The sequence below is a fragment of the Oncorhynchus tshawytscha genome, unplaced genomic scaffold (genome assembly GCF_018296145.1).
Source record: "Oncorhynchus tshawytscha isolate Ot180627B unplaced genomic scaffold, Otsh_v2.0 Un_contig_1723_pilon_pilon, whole genome shotgun sequence".
Lineage (NCBI taxonomy): Eukaryota > Metazoa > Chordata > Actinopteri > Salmoniformes > Salmonidae > Oncorhynchus > Oncorhynchus tshawytscha.
In genome coordinates, this window is record NW_024609633.1 from 7,698 (window position 1) to 28,518 (window position 20,821).

At 47.1% G+C, this 20,821-nt stretch overlaps 1 protein-coding gene across 1 annotated transcript; it reads right to left on the bottom strand.

Annotated features, from left to right (window-relative positions):
• Positions 1 to 801: 801 nt before the first annotated feature.
• Positions 802 to 19,006, bottom strand: LOC121845345 (rho GTPase-activating protein 8-like; the record flags this gene model as incomplete). The annotated part of the gene is given in 3 exon segments (XM_042316504.1): positions 802 to 945; positions 13,198 to 13,270; positions 18,828 to 19,006. Coding segments are annotated over 2 exon segments (184 nt in total), but the record flags the coding sequence as incomplete, so codon positions are not given.
• Between the last annotated feature and the right edge of the window lie 1,815 nt (positions 19,007 to 20,821).

Genomic DNA, 20,821 nt, shown 5'->3' on the forward strand with positions numbered 1-20,821 from the left:
ATGTTTTTCAGCGGCAGGGACTGGGAGACTAGTCAGGATTGAGGGAAGATGAACAGAGCAAAGTACAGAGAGATCCTTGATGAAAACCTGCTCCAGAGCGCTCAGAACCTCAGACTGGGACGAAGGTTCACCTTCCAACAGGAAAATGACTAAGCACACAGCCAAGACAACGCAGGAGTGGCTTCGGGACAAGTCTCTGAATGTCCTTGAGTGGCCCAGCCAGAGCCCGGACTTCAAACCGATCAAACATGTCTGGAGAGACCTGAAAATAGCTGTGCAGCAACGCTCCCCATCCAACCTGACAGAGCTTGAGAGGATCTGCAGAGAAGAACTGGAGAAACGCCCCAAATACAGGTATGTCAAGGGTTAGGTGGTGTGACCTGTCGGATCCCTGTGACCTGTCGGATCCCTGTGACCTGTCGGATCCCTGTGACCTGTCGGATCCCTGATCCCGTGTCGAGCCACATTGTAGTAGGAGGTGAGAGGAGTCCTGGTTACCTGTAGGATCCCGTGTCGAGCCACATCGTAGTAGGGGTGAGAGGTGTCCTGGTTACCTGTGACCTGTAGGATCCCGTGTCGAGCCACATCGTAGTAGGGGTGGTGTCCCAAGGTTACCTATGACCTGTAGGATCCCGTGTCGAGCCACATCGTAGTAGGGGTGGTGTCCCCTGGTCACCTGTGACCTGTAGGATCCCGTGTAGAGCCACATCGTAGGAGGTGAGAGGTGTCCTGGTTACCTGTGACCTGTAGGATCCCGTGCCGAGCCACATCGTAGTAGGAGGTGAGAGGTGTCCTGGTTACCTGTGACCTGTAGGATCCCGTGTCGAGCCACATCGTAGTAGGGGTGAGAGGTGTCCTGGCTGATGCTGACTCTATGTGGGGCTGGAGGGCGATCCGGACGGTACCCATGACGACCCTGTTCCTCATCTTCCTCCTTCTGCAGCTCTGAGGAGACAAATAGAGGGTCGCCATGTTACACCAAAACTGTCAATGTTGCAGTTCCAGTGTCAGGCCCACTCGGCCGCCCCAGTGTCAGGCCCGCTCGGCCGCCCCAGTGTCAGGCCCGCTCGGCCGCCCCAGTGTCAGGCCCGCTCGGCCGCCCCAGTGTCAGGCCCGCTCACCCGCCCCAGTGTCAGGCCCGCTCGCCCGCCCCAGTGTCAGGCCCGCTCGCCCGCCCCAGTGTCAGGCCCGCTCGCCCGCCCCAGTGTCAGGCCCGCTCGCCCGCCCCAGTGTCAGGCCCGCTCGCCCGCCCCAGTGTCAGGCCCGCTCGCCCGCCCCAGTGTCAGGCCCGCCCGCCCCAGTGTCAGGCCCACTCGCCCCAGTGTCAGGCCTACTCGCCCCAGTGTCAGGCCTACTCGCCCCAGTGTCAGGCCTACTCTTGGCCATGTTCTGTTATAATCTCCACCCGGCACAGCCAGAAGAGGACTGGCCACCCCACATAGCCTGGTTCCTCTCTAGGTTTCTTCCTAGGTTTTGGCCTTTCTAGGGAGTTTTTCCTAGCCACCGTGCTTCTACACCTGCATTGCTTGCTGTTTGGGGTTTTAGGCTGGGTTTCTGTACAGCACTTTGAGATATCAGCTGATGTAAGAAGGGCTATATAATTTGATTTACTGTGCTATCTGGGATCCTCGGGATGTCCCTAACCCATTGAAGTTAATATTTAAAATGGTTAGGGTTGGAACAGGGTGTATAGGGAACGGGGTGTATAGGGAACGGGGTGTATAGGGAACGGGGTGTATAGGGAACGGGGTGTATAGGGAACGGGGTGTATAGGGAACAGGGTGTATAGAACTTAGCAGGGAATCAACTAATAGATTGAATTTAGTAGGGAATCAACTAATAGATTGAATTTAGTAGGGAATCAACTAATAGATTGAATTTAGTAGGGAATCAACTAATAGATTGAATTTAGTAGGGAATCAACTAATAGATTGAATTTAGTAGGGAATCAACTAATAGATTGAATTTAGTAGGGAATCAACTAATAGATTGAATTTAGTAGGGAATCAACTAATAGATTGAATTTAGTAGGGAATCAACTAATAGATTGAATTTAGTAGGGAATCAACTAATAGATTGAATTTAGTAGGGAATCAACTAATAGATTGAATTTAGTAGGGAATCAACTAATAGATTGAATTTAGTAGGGAATCAACTAATAGATTGAATTTAGTAGGGAATCAACTAATAGATTGAATTTCTAATCGACCTGGCCCGGGTATCCTGGAAGGATATTACCTCATCCCGTCAGTTGAGGATGCCTGGTCATTCTTTAAAAGTAACTTCCTCACCATTTTAGATAAGCATGCTCCGTTCAAAAAATGCAGAACTAAGAACAGATACAGTCCTTGGTTCACCCCAGACCTGACTGCCCTCGACCAGCACAAAAACATCCTGTGGCGGACTGCAATAGCATCGAATAGTCCCCGTGATATGCAACTGTTCAGGGAAGTCCGGAACCAATACACGCAGTCAGTCAGGAAAGCTAAGGCCAGCTTCTTCAGGCAGAAGTTTGCATCCTGTAGCTCCAACTCCAAAAAGTTCTGGGACACTGTGAAGTCCATGGAGAACAAGAGCACCTCCTCCCAGCTGCCCACTGCACTGAGGCTAGGTAACACGGTCACCACCGATAAATCCATGATTATCGAAAACTTCAATAAGCATTTCTCAACGGCTGGCCATGCCTTCCGCCTGGCTACTCCAACCTCGGCCAACAGCTCCTCCCCCGGCAGCTCCTCGCCCAAGCCTCTCCAAGTTCTCCTTTACCCAAATCCAGATAGCAGATGTTCTGAAAGAGCTGCAAAACCTGGACCCGTACAAATCAGCTGGGCTTGACAATCTGGACCCCCTATTTCTGAAACTATCCGCCGCCATTGTCGCAACCCCTATTACCAGCCTGTTCAACCTCTCTTTCATATCGTCTGAGATCCCCAAGGATTGGAAAGCTGCCGCAGTCATCCCCCTCTTCAAAGGGGGAGACACCCTGGACCCAAACTGTTACAGACCTATATCCATCCTGCCCTGCCTATCTAAGGTCTTCGAAAGCCAAGTCAACAAACAGGTCACTGACCATCTCGAATCCCACCGTACCTTCTCCGCTGTGCAATCTGGCTTCCGAGCCGGTCACGGGTGCACCTCAGCCACACTCAAGGTATTAAACGATATCATAACCGCCATCGATAAAAGACAGTACTGTGCAGCCGTCTTCATCGACCTTGCCAAGGCTTGACTCTGTCAATCACCATATTCTCATCGGCAGACTCAGTAGCCTCGGTTTTTCGGATGACTGCCTTGCCTGGTTCACCAATTACTTTGCAGACAGAGTTCAGTGTGTCAAATCGGAGGGCATGCTGTCCGGTCCTCTGGCAGTCTCTATGGGGGTGCCACAGGGTTCAATTCTCGGGCCGACTCTTTTCTCTGTGTATATCAATGATGTTGCTCTTGCTGCGGGCGATTCCTTGATCCACCTCTACGCAGACGACACCATTCTATATACTTTCGGCCCGTCATTGGACACTGTGCTATCTAACCTCCAAACAAGCTTCAATGCCATACAACTCTCCTTCCGTGGCCTCCAACTGCTCTTAAACGCTAGTAAAACCAAATGCATGCTTTTCAACCGATCGCTGCCTGCACCCGCATGCCCGACTAGCATCACCACCCTGGATGGTTCCGACCTTGAATATGTGGACATCTATAAGTACCTAGGTGTCTGGCTAGACTGCAAACTCTCCTTCCAGACTCATATCAAACATCTCCAATCAAAAATCAAATCAAGAGTCGGCTTTCTATTCCGCAACAAAGCCTCCTTCACTCACGCCGCCAAGCTTACCCTAGTAAAACTGACTATCCTACCAATCCTCGACTTCGGCGATGTCATCTACAAAATGGCTTCCAACACTCTACTCAGCAAACTGGATGCAGTATATCACAGTGCCATCCGTTTTGTCACGAGAGCACCTTATACCACCCACCACTGCGACTTGTATGCTCTAGTCGGCTGGCCCTCGCTACATATTCGTCGCCAGACCCACTGGCTCCAGGTCATCTACAAGTCCATGCTAGGTAAAGCTCCGCCTTATCTCAGTTCACTGGTCACGATGGCAACACCCATCCGTAGCACGCGCTCCAGCAGGTGTATCTCACTGATCATCCCTAAAGCCAACACCTCATTTGGCCGCCTCTCGTTCCAGTACTCTGCTGCCTGTGACTGGAACGAATTGCAAAAATCGCTGAAGTTGGAGACTTTTATCTCCCTCACCAACTTCAAACATCAGCTATCTGAGCAGCTAACCGATCGCTGCAGCTGTACATAGTCTATTGGTAAATAGCCCACCCATTTTCACCTACCTCATCCCCATACTGTTTTTATTTATTTACTTTTCTGCTCTTTTGCACACCAATAACTCTACCTGTACATGACCATCTGATCATTTATCACTCCAGTGTTAATCTGCTAAATTGTAATTATTTGCCTACCTCCTCATGCCTTTTGCACACATTGTATATAGACTCCCCCTTTGTTTTCTACTGTGTTATTGACTTGTTAATTGTTTATTCCATGTGTAACTCTGTGTTGTCTGCTCACACTGCTATGCTTTATCTTGGCCAGGTCGCAGTTGTAAATGAGAACTTGTTCTCAACTAGCCTACCTGGTTAAATAAAGGTGAAATAAAAAAATACAAAATTTTAAAAAAAAATTTAGTAGGGAATCAACTAATAGATTGAATTTAGTAGGGAATCAACTAATAGATTGAATTTAGCAGGGAATCAACTAATAGATTGAATTTAGTAGGGAATCAACTAATAGATTGAATTTAGTAGGGAATCAACTAATAGATTGAATTTAGTAGGGAATCAACTAATAGATTGAATTTAGTAGGGAATCAACTAATAGATTGAATTTAGTAGGGAATCAACTAATAGATTGAATTTAGTAGGGAATCAACTAATAGATTGAATTTAGTAGGGAATCAACTAATAGATTGAATTTAGCAGGGAATCAACTAATAGATTGAATTTAGCAGGGAATCAACTAATAGATTGAATTTAGCAGGGAATCAACTAAATGCATTGAACTTAGGAACTTAGGGGTTAGGATTTAGGGTTTAGGATTTAGCGGTTAGGGTTTAGGGGTTAGGGGTTAGTGGTTAGGATTTAGGGGTTAGGATTTAGAGGTTAGGATTTAGGGTATGGACATCCCAAGGATCCCAGATAGCACTAATCGTTGATTAAACAGTGTTGCTCTGTAGCACACTGAGGAGGTTGATGACATGCTGATGCTGAAATGCTGAAAATACTCTTTCATGACATCCCTTCAATAACACATAACTAGTCCTGTAACAGACTACTACTACTGACTAGGTTATGACATCACTACAATGACACATAACTAGTCCTGTAACAGACTACTACTGACTAGGTTATGGCACATAACTAGTCCTGTAACAGACTACTACTACTGACTAGGTTATGGGCCCATTCCCTTCTAAACATGTTGATAATTGAGAATAACTGAACATCTCCTCTATAAATTCACATCCATTTCCTGGTCCATGTCGGGTCTTCCTGTCCGTTGCCGTTTCCGCCCCAAAAAAACTGATAATCCACAGAAAAGAACACAGATAAAAAAAAGTTACTAAAAAACAGGGTCTGGAAACTGTGTCCTAATCTAGATCAGTGTTTACCCTGCTCTGCCCAGCGGTCCAGAGGGAAGGAAACCAGAAATACTGTGTCCCAAATGACTCCCTATTCCCTATAGAGTAGACTAATTAGAGCCCTAACAGCCCCTGTCAGTAGTAGTAGTCTGTTACAGGACTAGTTATGGGCCCATAACCTTGTCAAGTGTAGTGCACTATATAGGGAGCCGGTTGGGAGGAACCCAGATATAGTGGAGAAAAAAAAGCTACCCAGAGGAATCTCTGTTGTTTATTCTGGGGGACAATGAGAACATTTACCCTTCTAGTTTCTACTGCCTCTCTCATAATGTCTACTGGGATAGTTCCAACACTACTGCCTCTCTCATAATGTCTACTGGGATAGTTCCAACACTACTGCCTCTCTCATAATGTCTACTGGGATAGTTCCAACACTACTGCCTCTCTCATAATGTCTACTGGGATAGTTCCAACACTACTGCCTCTCTCATAATGTCTACTGGGATAGTTCCAACACTACTGCCTCTCTCATAATGTCTACTGGGATAGTTCCAACACTACTGCCTCTCTCATAATGTCTACTGGGATAGTTCCAACACTACTGCCTCTCTCATAATGTCTACTGGGATAGTTCCAACACTACTGCTCAGTCAGACTAATGGACTAACTGTGGAATGGGGACACTACTGCTCAGTCAGACTAATGGACTAACTGTGGAATGGGGACACTACCGCTCAGTCAGACTAATGGACTAACTGTGGAATGGGGACACTACTGCTCAGTCAAATGGACTAATGGTGGAATGGGGACACTACTGCTCAGTCACTAATGGACTAACTGTGGAATGGGGACACTACCGCTCAGTCAAACTAATGGACTAACTGTGGAATGGGGACACTACTGCTCAGTCAAATGGACTAATGTGGAATGGGGACACTACTGCTCAGTCAGACTAATGGACTAACTGTGGAATGGGGACACTACTGCTCAGTCAGACTAATGGACTAACTGTGGAATGGGGACACTACTGCTCAGTCAGACTAATGGACTAACTGTGGAATGGGGACTACTGCTCAATCAGACTAATGGACTAACTGTGGAATGGGGACACTACTGCTCAGTCAAACTAATGGACTAACTGTGGAATGGGGACACTACTGCTCAGTCAGACTAATGGACTAACTGTAGAATGGGGACACTACTGCTCAGTCAAATGGACTAATGGTGGAATGGGGACACTACTGCTCAGTCAAATGGACTAATGGTGGAATGGGGACACTACTGCTCAGTCAAACTAATGGACTAACTGTGGAATGGGGACACTACTGCTCAGTCAGACTAATGGACTAACTGTGGAATGGGGACACTACTGCTCAGTCAGACTAATGGACTAACTGTGGAATGGGGACACTACTGCTCAGTCAGACTAATGGACTAACTGTGGAATGGGGACACTACTGCTCAGTCAAACTAATGGACTAACTGTAGAATGGGGACACTACTGCTCAGTCAGACTAATGGACTAACTGTGGAATGGGGACACTACTGCTCAGTCAGACTAATGGACTAACTGTGGAATGGGGACACTACCGCTCAGTCAGACTAATGGACTAACTGTGGAATGGGGACACTACCGCTCAGTCAAACTAATGGACTAACTGTGGAATGGGGACACTACTGCTCAGTCAGACTAATGGACTAACTGTGGAATGGGGACACTACTGCTCAGTCAAACTAATGGACTAACTGTGGAATGGGGACACTACTGCTCAGTGAAACTAATGGACTAATTGTGGAATGGGGACACTACTGCTCAGTCAGACTAATGGACTAACTGTGGAATGGGGACACTACTGCTCAGTCAGACTAATGGACTAACTGTGGAATGGGGACACTACTGCTCAGTCAGACTAATGGACTAACTGTGGAATGGGTAAGGATATTTTTACAATCTTCCTTCCAGGAAAAGACATTGGAAGGAGAACACAGTCAGCTGTGGTCACAAAAACAAAGACCTGTTGATATTCTAGGTACTTTCCAGCTGCGTGGTTTTCCTTGAAGTGGTGTGACGGAATGTTGAGCGGATGACCTCCCAGTCCTTGGCCTGGCAGAGAGGAGGATGAAGACAGAGAGGAGGTAGAAGGCAGAGAGGAGGCAGAGAGGAGGTAGAAGGCAGAGAGGAGGCAGAAGGCAGAGAGGAGGCAGAGAGGAGGTAGAAGGCAGAGAGGAGGTAGAAGGCAGAGAGGTAGAAGGCAGAGAGGAGGTAGAAGGTAGAGAGGAGGTAGAAGGTAGAGAGGAGGTAGAAGGCAGAGAGGAGGTAGAAGGCAGAGAGGAGGTAGAAGGCAGAGAGGAGGTAGAAGGCAGAGAGGAGGTAGAAGGCAGAGAGGAGGTAGAAGGCAGAGAGGAGGTAGAAGGCAGAGAGGAGCTGGCACTAAGACTGACTCAGAGCAGAGGGAATGTGGGCCCTGCCCAGATGGGAGCTGGAAATTAACCTCTCCTCCTCTCCCTCCACAAGCCCCTCCAGATACAATTATGAGCTGGGCCTCTTATCAGCAAGAGGACCCGTCCTCCTCCTCCTCCACATCCCTCTCCTCCTTCTTCTCCTTCTTCTAAGATTGCATACAAAGCTATTTTTAGAACGGGCAACGTGTAATCTAACATGTGGTTGGGAGGAAACTAGGCCCGTTTGTGTTTGGGTCCCCTGACTGAATCATATCCTCTGTTCTGAGACCAGTCAGTAAGACAGCCTGAGTGTTTGTGGGCAGTGTCATGGTGAGATATTGGTCACTCTTCTGTCAGATCTAGGGAATTGATCATTTCCAGTACCCTTTAGAGAGACCACCACTGACCCAGTACGCTTTAGAGAGACCACCACTGACCCAGTACCCTTTAGAGAGACCACCACTGACCCAGTACCCTTTAGAGAGACCACCACTGACCCAGTACGCTTTAGAGAGAACATCTAACACCACTGGCCCAGTACCCTTTAGAGAGAACACCACTGACCCAGTACCCTTTAGAGAGAACATCTAACATCACTGACCCAGTACGCTTTAGAGACCACCACTGACCCAGTACGCTTTAGAGAGAACAACGCTGACCCAGTACCCTTTAGAGAGACCACCACTGACCCAGTACGCTTTAGAGAGAACACCACTGACCCAGTACCCTTTAGAGAGAACACTGACCCAGTACCCTTTAGAACACCACTGACCCAGAGAACATCTAACACCACTGACCCAGTACCCTTTAGAGAGAACATCTAACACCACTGACCCAGTACCCTTTAGAGAGAACACCACTGACCCAGTACCCTTTAGAGAGAACACCACTGACCCAGTACCCTTTAGAGAGAACATCTAACACCACTGACCCAGTACGCTTTAGAGAGAACATCTAACATCACTGACCCAGTAGGCTTTAGAGAGACCACCACTGACCCAGTACCCTTTAGAGAGACCACCACTGACCCAGTACCCTTTAGAGAGAACATCACTGACCCAGTACCCTTTAGAGAGAACACCACTGACCCAGTACGCTTTAGAGAGAACATCTAACACCACTGACCCAGTACGCTTTAGAGAGAACATCTAACACCACTGGCCCAGTACCCTTTAGAGAGAACACCACTGACCCAGTACCCTTTAGAGAGAACATCTAACATCACTGACCCAGTATGCTTTAGAGACCACCACTGACCCAGTACCCTTTAGAGAGAACACCACTGACCCCCAGAACATCTAACACCACTGACCCCCTTTAGAGAACACCACTGACCCAGTACGCTTTAGAGAGAACAACGCTGACCCAGTACCCTTTAGAGAGAATATCTAACACCACTGACCCAGTATGCTTCAGAGAGAACACCACTGACCCAGTACACTTTAGAGAGAACACCACTGACCCAGTACACTTTAGAGAGAACACCACTGACCCAGTACCCTTTGGAGAGAACACCACTGACCCAGTACGCTTTAGAGAGACCACCACTGACCCAGTACCCTTTAGAGAGAACACCACTGACCCAGTACCCTTTAGAGAGAACACCACTGACCCAGTACGCTTTAGAGAGAACATCTAACACCACTGACCCAGTACCCTTTAGAGAGACCACCACTGACCCAGTACCCTTTAGAGAGAACATCACTGACCCAGTACCCTTTAGAGAGACCACCACTGACCCAGTACCCTTTAGAGAGAACATCTAACACCACTGACCCAGTATGCTTTAGAGAGAACATCTAACACCACTGACCCAGTACCCTTTAGAGAGAACACCACTGACCCAGTACGCTTTAGAGAGAACACCACTGACCCAGTACCCTTTAGAGGGAACACCACTGACCCAGTACCCTTTAGAGAGAACACCACTGACCCAGTACGCTTTAGAGAGAACACCACTGACCCAGTACGCTTTAGAGAGAACACCACTGACCCAGTACGCTTTTAGAGAGAACACCACTGACCCAGTACCCTTTAGAGAGAACACCGCTGACCCAGTACCCTTTAGAGAGAACATCTAACACCACTGACCCAATACCCTTTAGAGAGAACACCACTGACCCAGTACGCTTTAGAGAGAACATCACTGACCCAGTACCCTTTAGAACACCACTGACCCATCTAACACCACTGACCCAGTACCCTTTAGAGGGAACACCACTGACCCAGTACCCTTTAGAGAGAACATCACTGACCCAGTACGCTTTAGAGAGAACACCACTGACCCAGTACTCTTTAGAGAGAACACCACTGACCCAGTACGCTTTAGAGAGAACATCAAACACCACTGACCCAGTACGCTTTAGAGAGAACACCACTGACCCAGTACGCTTTTAGAGAGAACACCACTGACCCAGTACCCTTTAGAGAGAACACCACTGACCCAGTACCCTTTAGAGAGAACACCACTGACCCAGTACCCTTTAGAGAGAACACCACTGACCCAGTACCCTTTAGAGAGACCACCACTGACCCAGTACCCTTTAGAGAGAACACCACTGACCCAGTACCTTTTAGAGAACACCACTGACCCAGTACTCTTTAGAGAGAACATCACTGACCCAGTACGCTTTAGAGAGACCACCACTGACCCAGTACCCTTTAGAGAGAACACCACTGACCCAGTACTCTTTAGAGAGACCACCACTGACCCAGTACGCTTTATAGAAAACACCACTGACCCAGTACCCTTTAGAGAGACCACCACTGACCCAGTACCCTTTAGAGAGACCACCACTGACCCAGTACCCTTTAGAGAGACCACCACTGACCCAGTACCCTTTAGAGAGACCACCACTGACCCAGTACCCTTTAGAGAGACCACCACTGACCCAGTACCCTTTAGAGAGACCACCACTGACCCAGTACCCTTTAGAGAGAACACCACTGACCCAGTACCTTTTAGAAGAGACCACCACTGACCCAGTACCCTTTAGAGAGACCACCACTGACCCAGTACCCTTTAGAGAGACCACCACTGACCCAGTACCCTTTAGAGACCACCCTGACCCAGTACCCTTTAGAGAGACACCACTGACCCAGTACCCTTTAGAGAGACCACCACTGACCCAGTACTCTTTAGAGAGACCACCACTGACCCAGTACCCTTTAGAGAGACCACCACTGACCCAGTACCCTTTAGAGAGACCACCACTGACCCAGTACCCTTTAGAGAGACCACCACTGACCCAGTACCCTTTAGAGAGAACATCACTGACCCAGTACCCTTTAGAGAGACCACCACTGACCCAGTACCCTTTAGAGAGACCACCACTGACCCAGTACTCTTTAGAGAGACCACCACTGACCCAGTACCCTTTAGAGAGACCACCACTGACCCAGTACCCTTTAGAGAGACCACCACTGACCCAGTACCCTTTAGAGGAAGACCCAGGCAGAAAGACCATGTAGATTTTATGGATGAACAGTGACCCAGTCACCTATTAAATAGTAGTGTGTGTGTGTACCCTTTGTGAAGAGTGTGTGTGTGTGTGTGTCACCTATTAAATAGTAGTGTGTGTGTGTGTGTGTGTAGTGTGTGTGTGTGTGTGTGTGTGTGTGTGTGTCTCACCTATTAAATAGTAGTGTGTGTGTGTGTGTGTGTGTGTGTGTGTGTGTGTGTGTGTCTCACCTATTAAATAGTAGTGTGTGTGTGTGTGTGTGTGTGTGTGTGTGTGTCTCACCTATTAAATAGTAGTGTGTGTGTGTGTGTGTGTGTGTGTCTCACCTATTAAATAGTAGTGTGTGTGTGTGTGTGTGTGTGTGTGTGTGTGTGTGTGTCTCACCTATTAAATAGTAGTGTGTGTGTGTGTGTGTGTGTCTCACCTATTAAATAGTAGTGTGTGTTGTGTGTGTGTGTGTGTCTCACCTATTAAATAGTAGTGTGTGTTGTGTGTGTGTGTGTGTGTGTGTGTCTCACCTATTAAATAGTAGTGTGTGTGTGTGTGTCTCACCTATTAAATAGTAGTGTGTGTGTGTGTGTGTGTGTGTGTGTGTCTCACCTATTAAATAGTAGTGTGTGTGTGTGTGTGTGTGTGTGTGTCTCACCTATTAAATAGTAGTGTGTGTGTGTGTGTCTCACCTATTAAATAGTAGTGTGTGTTTGTGTGTGTGTGTGTCTCACCTATTAAATAGTAGTGTGTGTGTGTGTGTGTGTGTGTGTGTGTGTCTCACCTATTAAATAGTAGTGTGTGTGTGTGTGTCTCACCTATTAAATAGTAGTGTGTGTGTGTGTGTGTGTCTCACCTATTAAATAGTAGTGTGTGTTTGTGTGTGTGTGTGTCTCACCTATTAAATAGTGTGTGTGTGTGTGTGTGTGTCTCACCTATTAAATAGTAGTGTGTGTGTGTGTGTGTCTCACCTATTAAATAGTAGTGTGTGTTTGTGTGTGTGTGTGTGTGTGTGTCTCACCTATTAAATAGTAGTGTGTGTGTGTGTGTGTGTGTGTGTGTGTCACCTATTAAATAGTAGTGTGTGTGTGTGTGTGTGTGTGTGTGTGTGGTCTCACCTATTAAATAGTAGTGTGTGTGTGTGTGTGTGTGTGTGTGTCTCACCTATTAAATAGTAGTGTGTGTGTGTGTGTGTGTGTGTGTGTGTGTCACCTATTAAATAGTAGTGTGTGTGTGTGTGTCTCACCTATTAAATAGTAGTGTGTGTGTGTGTGTGTGTGTCTCACCTATTAAATAGTAGTGTGTGTTGTGTGTGTCGCACCTATTAAATAGTAGTGTGTGTTTGTGTGTGTCGCACCTATTAAATAGTAGTGTGTGTGTGTGTCTCACCTATTAAATAGTAGTGTGTGTGTGTGTGTGTGTGTGTCGCACCTATTAAATAGTAGTGTGTGTGTGTCTCACCTATTAAATAGTAGTGTGTGTGTGTGTGTCTCACCTATTAAATAGTAGTGTGTGTGTGTGTCTCACCTATTAAATAGTAGTGTGTGTTTGTGTGTGTGTGTGTGTGTCTCACCTATTAAAAAGTAGTGTGTGTGTGTGTGTGTCTCACCTATTAAAAAGTAGTGTGTGTTTGTGTGTGTGTGTCTCACCTATTTCAGCCAGCTGCTCCAGATCAGTAGATGAGATCATCGCTGTTTTCACTTTCAACTTCCACTGTCAACACTGAAAACACAGATTATATTATTATGTAAACACGAGCTCTGAAACACTGTAGACCCTGTCTCATTACCACTAGCTCTGAAACACTGTAGACCCTGTCTCATTACCACTAGCTCTGACACCCTGTCTCATTACCACTAGCTCTGACACCCTGTCTCACTACCACTAGCTCTGACACCCTGTCTCATTACCACGAGCTCTGACACACTGTAGACCCTGTCTCAGTACCACTAGCTCTGAACCACTGTAGACCCTGTCTCAGTACCACTAGCTCTGAACCACTGTAGACCCTGTCTCAGTACCACTAGCTCTGAACCACTGTAGACCCTGTCTCATTACCACTAGCTCTGAACCACTGTAGACCCTGTCTCAGTACCACTAGCTCTGAACCACTGTAGACCCTGTCTCAGTACCACTAGCTCTGAAACACTGTAGACCCTGTCTCATTACCACTAGCTCTGAACCACTGTAGACCCTGTCTCAGTACCACTAGCTCTGAACCACTGTAGACCCTGTCTCAGTACCACTAGCTCTGAACCACTGTAGACCCTGTCTCAGTACCACTAGCTCTGAACCACTGTAGACCCTGTCTCAGTACCACTAGCTCTGAACCACTGTAGACCCTGTCTCAGTACCACTAGCTCTGAAACACTGTAGACCCTGTCTCATTACCACTAGCTCTGAACCACTGTAGACCCTGTCTCAGTACCACTAGCTCTGAACCACTGTAGACCCTGTCTCAGTACCACTAGCTCTGAACCACTGTAGACCCTGTCTCAGTACCACTAGCTCTGAACCACTGTAGACCCTGTCTCAGTACCACTAGCTCTGAACCACTGTAGACCCTGTCTCATTACCACTAGCTCTGAACCACTGTAGACCCTGTCTCAGTACCACTAGCTCTGAAACACTGTAGACCCTGTCTCAGTACCACTAGCTCTGAACCACTGTAGACCCTGTCTCATTACCACTAGCTCTGAAACACTGTAGACCCTGTCTCATTACCACTAGCTCTGACACCCTGTCTCATTACCACTAGCTCTGACACCCTGTCTCACTACCACTAGCTCTGACACCCTGTCTCACTACCACTAGCTCTGACACCCTGTCTCATTACCACGAGCTCTGACACACTGTAGACTCTGTCTCAGTACCACTAGCTCTGTCTCAGTACCACTAGCTCTGACACCTCTGTACCACTAGCTCTGAACCACTGTAGACCCTGTCTCATTACCACTAGCTCTGACACCCTGTCTCACTACCACTAGCTCTGAGACCCTGTCTCATTACCACTAGCTCTGAAACACTGTAGACCCTGTCTCAGTACCACTAGCTCTGAACCACTGTAGACCCTGTCTCAGTACCACTAGCTCTGAACCACTGTAGACCCTGTCTCAGTACCACTAGCTCTGAACCACTGTAGACCCTGTCTCATTACCACCAGCTCTGACACCCTGTCTCATTACCACTAGCTCTGAAACACTGTAGACCCTGTCTCATTACCACTAGCTCTGAACCACTGTAGACCCTGTCTCATTACCACTAGCTCTGAACCACTGTAGACCCTGTCTCAGTACCACTAGCTCTGAACCACTGTAGACCCTGTCTCAGTACCACTAGCTCTGAAACACTGTAGACCCTGTCTCATTACCACTAGCTCTGACACCCTGTCTCATTACCACTAGCTCTGAACCACTGTAGACCCTGTCTCAGTACCACCAGCTCTGAAACACTGTAGACCCTGTCTCAGTACCACTAGCTCTGACACCCTGTCTCATTACCACTAGCTCTGAACACTGTAGACCCTGTCTCATTACCACTAGCTCTGACACCCTGTCTCATTACCACTAGCTCTGAACCACTGTAGACCCTGTCTCAGTACCACTAGCTCTGAAACACTGTAGACCCTGTCTCAGTACCACCAGCTCTGAAACACTGTAGACCCTGTCTCAGTACCACTAGCTCTGAACCACTGTAGACCCTGTCTCATTACCACTAGCTCTGAAACACTGTAGACCCTGTCTCATTACCACTAGCTCTGAACCACTGTAGACCCTGTCTCATTACCACTAGCTCTGACACCCTGTCTCATTACCACTAGCTCTGACACACTGTAGACCCTGTCTCAGTACCACTAGCTCTGAAACACTGTAGACCCTGTCTCAGTACCACTAGCTCTGAACCACTGTAGACCCTGTCTCAGTACCACTAGCTCTGAACCACTGTAGACCCTGTCTCAGTACCACTAGCTCTGAACCACTGTAGACCCTGTCTCAGTACCACAGCTCTGAACCACTGTAGACCCTGTCTCATTACCACTAGCTCTGAAACACTGTAGACCCTGTCTCATTACCACCAGCTCTGACACCCTGTCTCATTACCACTAGCTCTGAAACACTGTAGACCCTGTCTCAGTACCACTAGCTCTGAAACACTGTAGACCCTGTCTCAGTACCACTAGCTCTGAAACACTGTAGACCCTGTCTCAGTACCACTAGCTCTGAAACACTGTAGACCCTGTCTCAGTACCACTAGCTCTTAACCACTCTGAGACCCTGTCTCATTACCACTAGCTCTGAACCACTGTAGACCCTGTCTCATTACCACTAGCTCTGACACCCTGTCTCATTACCACTAGCTCTGAAACACTGTAGACCCTGTCTCAGTACCACCAGCTCTGAAACACTGTAGACCCTGTCTCAGTACCACTAGCTCTGAACCACTGTAGACCCTGTCTCAGTACCACTAGCTCTGAACCACTGTAGACCCTGTCTCAGTACCACCAGCTCTGAAACACTGTAGACCCTGTCTCAGTACCACTAGCTCTGAACCACTGTAGACCCTGTCTCATTACCACTAGCTCTGAACCACTGTAGACCCTGTCTCAGTACCACTAGCTCTGAACCACTGTAGACCCTGTCTCATTACCACTAGCTCTGAACCACTGTAGACCCTGTCTCAGTACCACTAGCTCTGAAACACTGTAGACCCTGTCTCAGTACCACTAGCTCTGAAACACTGTCTCGTTACCACTAGCTCTGAAACACTGTCTCATTACCACTAGCTCTGACACCCTGTCTCATTACCACTAGCTCTGAAACACTGTAGACCCTGTCTCAGTACCACTAGCTCTGAAACACTGTCTCGTTACCAGTTAACACATTAGTGATGCTGTATTGTATATTGTACCTTTCCTGAAGTACAAAACAATTGCACACCTGGTTGATGGAAACAATTTGCTTGTGTGAAATTAAGAATATGGCCAGGAGGGGAATTCAGTTTTTCAGAACAATAACAATAACAATAATCATTAATAACAACGCATAACAATTAAAGCATACTGATTAACCAATGAAAACAATGTTATTTTATCAAGGAAGACTGGGAGAAAGGCATTTCGTTTTCTACATCATTCCATTTATTAACCTGCACATATAAACCCCTCCATAGACCTCCATAGATCTCCATAGACCTCCATAGAATTCCATACATATAGGAGGGTATCTCTCCGGGAAGAGGGATGAGGAGCCCTGCCCTATAGGAGGGTATCTCTCCGGGAAGAGGGATGAGGAGCCCTGCCCTATAGCAGGGTATCTCTCTGGGAAGAGGGATGAGGAGCCCTGCCCTATAGGAGGGTATCTCTCGGGAAGAGGGATGAGGAGCCCTGCCCTATAGGAGGGTATCTCTCCGGGAAGAGGGATGAGGAGCCCTGCCCTATAGGAGGGTATCTCTCCGGGAAGAGGGATGAGGAGCCCTGCCCTATAGGAGGGTATCTCTCCGGGAAGAGGGATGAGGAGCCCTGCCCTATAGCAGGGTATCTCTCCGGGAAGAGGGATGAGGAGCCCTGCCCTATAGGAGGGTATCTCTCCGGGAAGAGGGATGAGGAGCCCTGCCCTATAGCAGGGTATCTCTCCGGGAAGAGCGATGAGGAGCCCTGCCCTATAGGAGGGTATCTCTCCGGGAAGAGGGATGAGGAGCCCTGCCCTATAGGAGGGTATCTCTCCGGGAAGAGGGATGAGGAGCCCTGCCCTATAGCAGGGTATCTCTCCGGGAAGAGCGATGAGGAGCCCTGCCCTATAGGAGGGTATCTCTCCGGGAAGAGGGATGAGGAGCCCTGCCCTATAGGAGGGTATCTCTCCGGGAAGAGGGATGAGGAGCCCTGCCCTATAGGAGGGTATCTCTCCGGGAAGAGGGATGAGGAGCCCTGCCCTATAGGAGGGTATCTCTCCGGGAAGAGGGATGAGGAGCCCTGCCCTATAGCAGGGTATCTCTCCGGGAAGAGGGATGAGGAGCCCTGCCCTATAGGAGGGTATCTCTCCGGGAAGAGGGATGAGGAGCCCTGCCCTATAGGAGGGTATCTCTCCGGGAACAGGGTTGAGGAGCCCTGCCCTATAAGAGGGTATCTCTCCGGGAACAGGGTTGAGGAGCCCTGCCCTATAGGAGGGTATCTCTCCAGGAACAGGGTTGAGGAGCCCTGCCCTATAGGAGGGTATCTCTACAGGAACAGGGTTGGAGTTAAAACCTACAGGAGGGTATCTCTCCAGGAACAGGGTTGAGGAGCCCTGCCCTATAGGAGGGTATCTCTACAGGAACAGGGTTGGAGTTAAAACCTGCATTTATTTGCAATAGCTTTAAAAACTAATGTTAATTTCAAGTGCAATTTGTTCTATAGGAAATTAGATAATGTTTACATAAAATTTTACAACATTTACCATCTTAAATTGTATGCCAAATCCATGTTTGTATTTTTAGTGCAACAGTTCTGCATTTTAAAGTAGTTACAAGGCACAACGGTAATTTATTTATAAGTCTCTCATTTAACAGCAAAGAGGCCCCTTTGCCAATCATTTTCTATGTTGGCTTTGTTGAAGTCCTACGTTGTCATCCGCAGCTAAATGGAACCATCTCTGTTACAAACAGCCAATTAGTTATTGATTTATACCGCTTTAAAATGGCATTTTATAGATTGTATGTATTTCTATCAAGTCAAAACTGGAATCTCTACTCAAAACAAAACAAGTTGTAAAAGTATACAAGACATTTATCAAATAAATCAACTTACTGATTCTGTGACTAAAGGTGGATTAGTTATTGATTTTTACATATTAAAATGGCTTTTCGGCGAATGTCTGAACGTGTGAATATAAAACCAACTTTACTTCGTTGCAAAAGTTTTCCAATGTTTTCTCATAACACAGAATAACTACACGTGACCTAAGCAGCACACGCAGATCATATTTTACATCTGCTACTGTTCTTTCCGTTTAGTTTAACATCCACAGTCTACTACAGGTTGTTAATCATTTATAAAACTAGACGGGTACAGAACTGGAACTGAAGCGTCCTTTATTAAATCCGGTAAAACGGACGAGACGACGGAAAGGAGTGAAGGACGGCAACATTCCGTGCGATTGATTCTCAACTCACCTGGACACAATTCCTTGATAGCTGATAAAATAACGTTCGTTTGAGTTAGAGACTGTTTTACAACTTATTTTGACCGAAACACAACATGAACAATGACATTATCCTACTACGAACAATGAAATATGAACCTTACCAGGTGTAGAAACGTTCTCGTAGTGGTTTGAATAAGAGACAATTTACGCTCAGGTGCCTCTGGCACAAAACTTCCTCAACTCCATGCTGACAGGGTACTGCGCATGCCCAAACAGAGTCCTCCTGCGGCATTCAATCAAACCAGTAGTCCGACATGAAAAAAAAAAAAAGTAGGAATTAAAATAGTAAGAAAACGAAAGTAAGTCCTCTGTCATATCCTTCTTCTCCCCGATTACAAGGAAGTGAATGTGTAAAAGACAGAACATATTTCAATCTATACTCAGGGAACAAGAAGGGGTCATTTAGATGGCTATCTGAAATCTCCAACTATTGCAATTATAACAACTTGCTCAGCATGACTTCAGGTTTCCTGAATGATTATATTTGTGCTAAAAGAGTTTGGTGATGAAAGCAGGAAGTGTTCTATGACTAATGATGAGTAGGCCCTCAATAGGCTGCACTCCAGTGTATTTCATGATGACATGTTTTATTTTTATGTTCTATTTGTTTTCTATTGTGTTATTGACTGTACGTTTGTTTGCGTAACTGTGTTTGTGTCGCACTAGGATCAATACCTCTGTTCTCCTTTGTATAGGATCAATACCATAACTCTACCTCTGTTCTCCATTGTATAGGATCAATACCATAACTCTACCTCTGTTCTCCATTATATAGGATCAATACCATAACTCTACCTCTGTATCAATACCATACCTCTACCTCTGTTTTCCATTGTATAGGATCAATACCATAACTCTACCTCTGTTCTCCATTGTATAGGATCAATACCATACCTCTACCTCTGTTCTCCATTATATAGGATCAATACCATACCTCTACCTCTGTTCTCCGTTGTTGAGGATCAATACCATACCTCTACCTCTGTTCTCCGTTGTTGAGGATCAATACCATACCTCTACCTCTGTTCTCCGTTGTTGAGGATCAATACCATACCTCTACATCTGTTCTCCATTATATAGGATCAATACCATACCTCTACCTCTGTTCTCCGTTGTTGAGGATCAATACCATACCTCTACCTCTGTTCTCCATTGTATAGGATCAATACCATACCTCTACCTCTGTTCTCCATTGTATAGGATCAATACCATACCTCTACCTCTGTTCTCCATTGTATAGGATCAATACCATACCTCTACCTCTGTTCTCCATTGTATAGGATCAATACCATACCTCTACCTCTGTTCTCCATTGTATAGGATCAATACCATACCTCTACCTCTGTCTCAATACCATACCTCACATCTGTTCTCCATTGTTAGGATCAATACAGACAGTCTACCTCTGTATCAATACCATACCTCTACCTCTGTTCTCCATTGTATAGGATCTACCATACTCACCAGCTGTTCTCCATTGTTAGGATCAATACAGTGAGCAGTGAGACGTCTCTTCAGATCAGACAGACATTCTGGCTTGTCTCCCCTATCACCCAGCAGTGAGACATTCTTCCCCAGATCAGAGTGAGACAGTCTGGTCTGTCTCCCCCTATCAACCAGCAGTGAGACAGTCTGGCCTGTCTCCCCTATCACCCAGCAGTGAGACAGTCTGGCCTGTCTCCCCTATCACCCAGCAGTGAGACAGTCTGGCCTGTCTCCCCTATCACCCAGCAGTGAGACAGTCTGGCCTGTCTCCCCTATCACCCAGCAGTGAGACAGTCTGGCCTGTCTCCCCTATCACCCAGCAGTGAGACAGTCTGGCCTGTCTCCCCTATCACCCAGCAGTGAGACAGTCTGGCCTGTCTCCCCCTATCACATAGCAGTGAGACTGTCTTCAGATCAGACAGACAGTCTGGCCTGTCTCCCCTATCACCCAGCAGTGAGACAGTCTGGCCTGTCCCCCTATCACCCAGCAGTGAGACTGTCTTCAGATCAGACAGACAGTCTGGCCTGTCTCCCCTATCACATAGCAGTGAGACTGTCTTCAGATCAGACAGACAGTCTGGCCTGTCTCCCCTATCACCCAGCAGTGAGA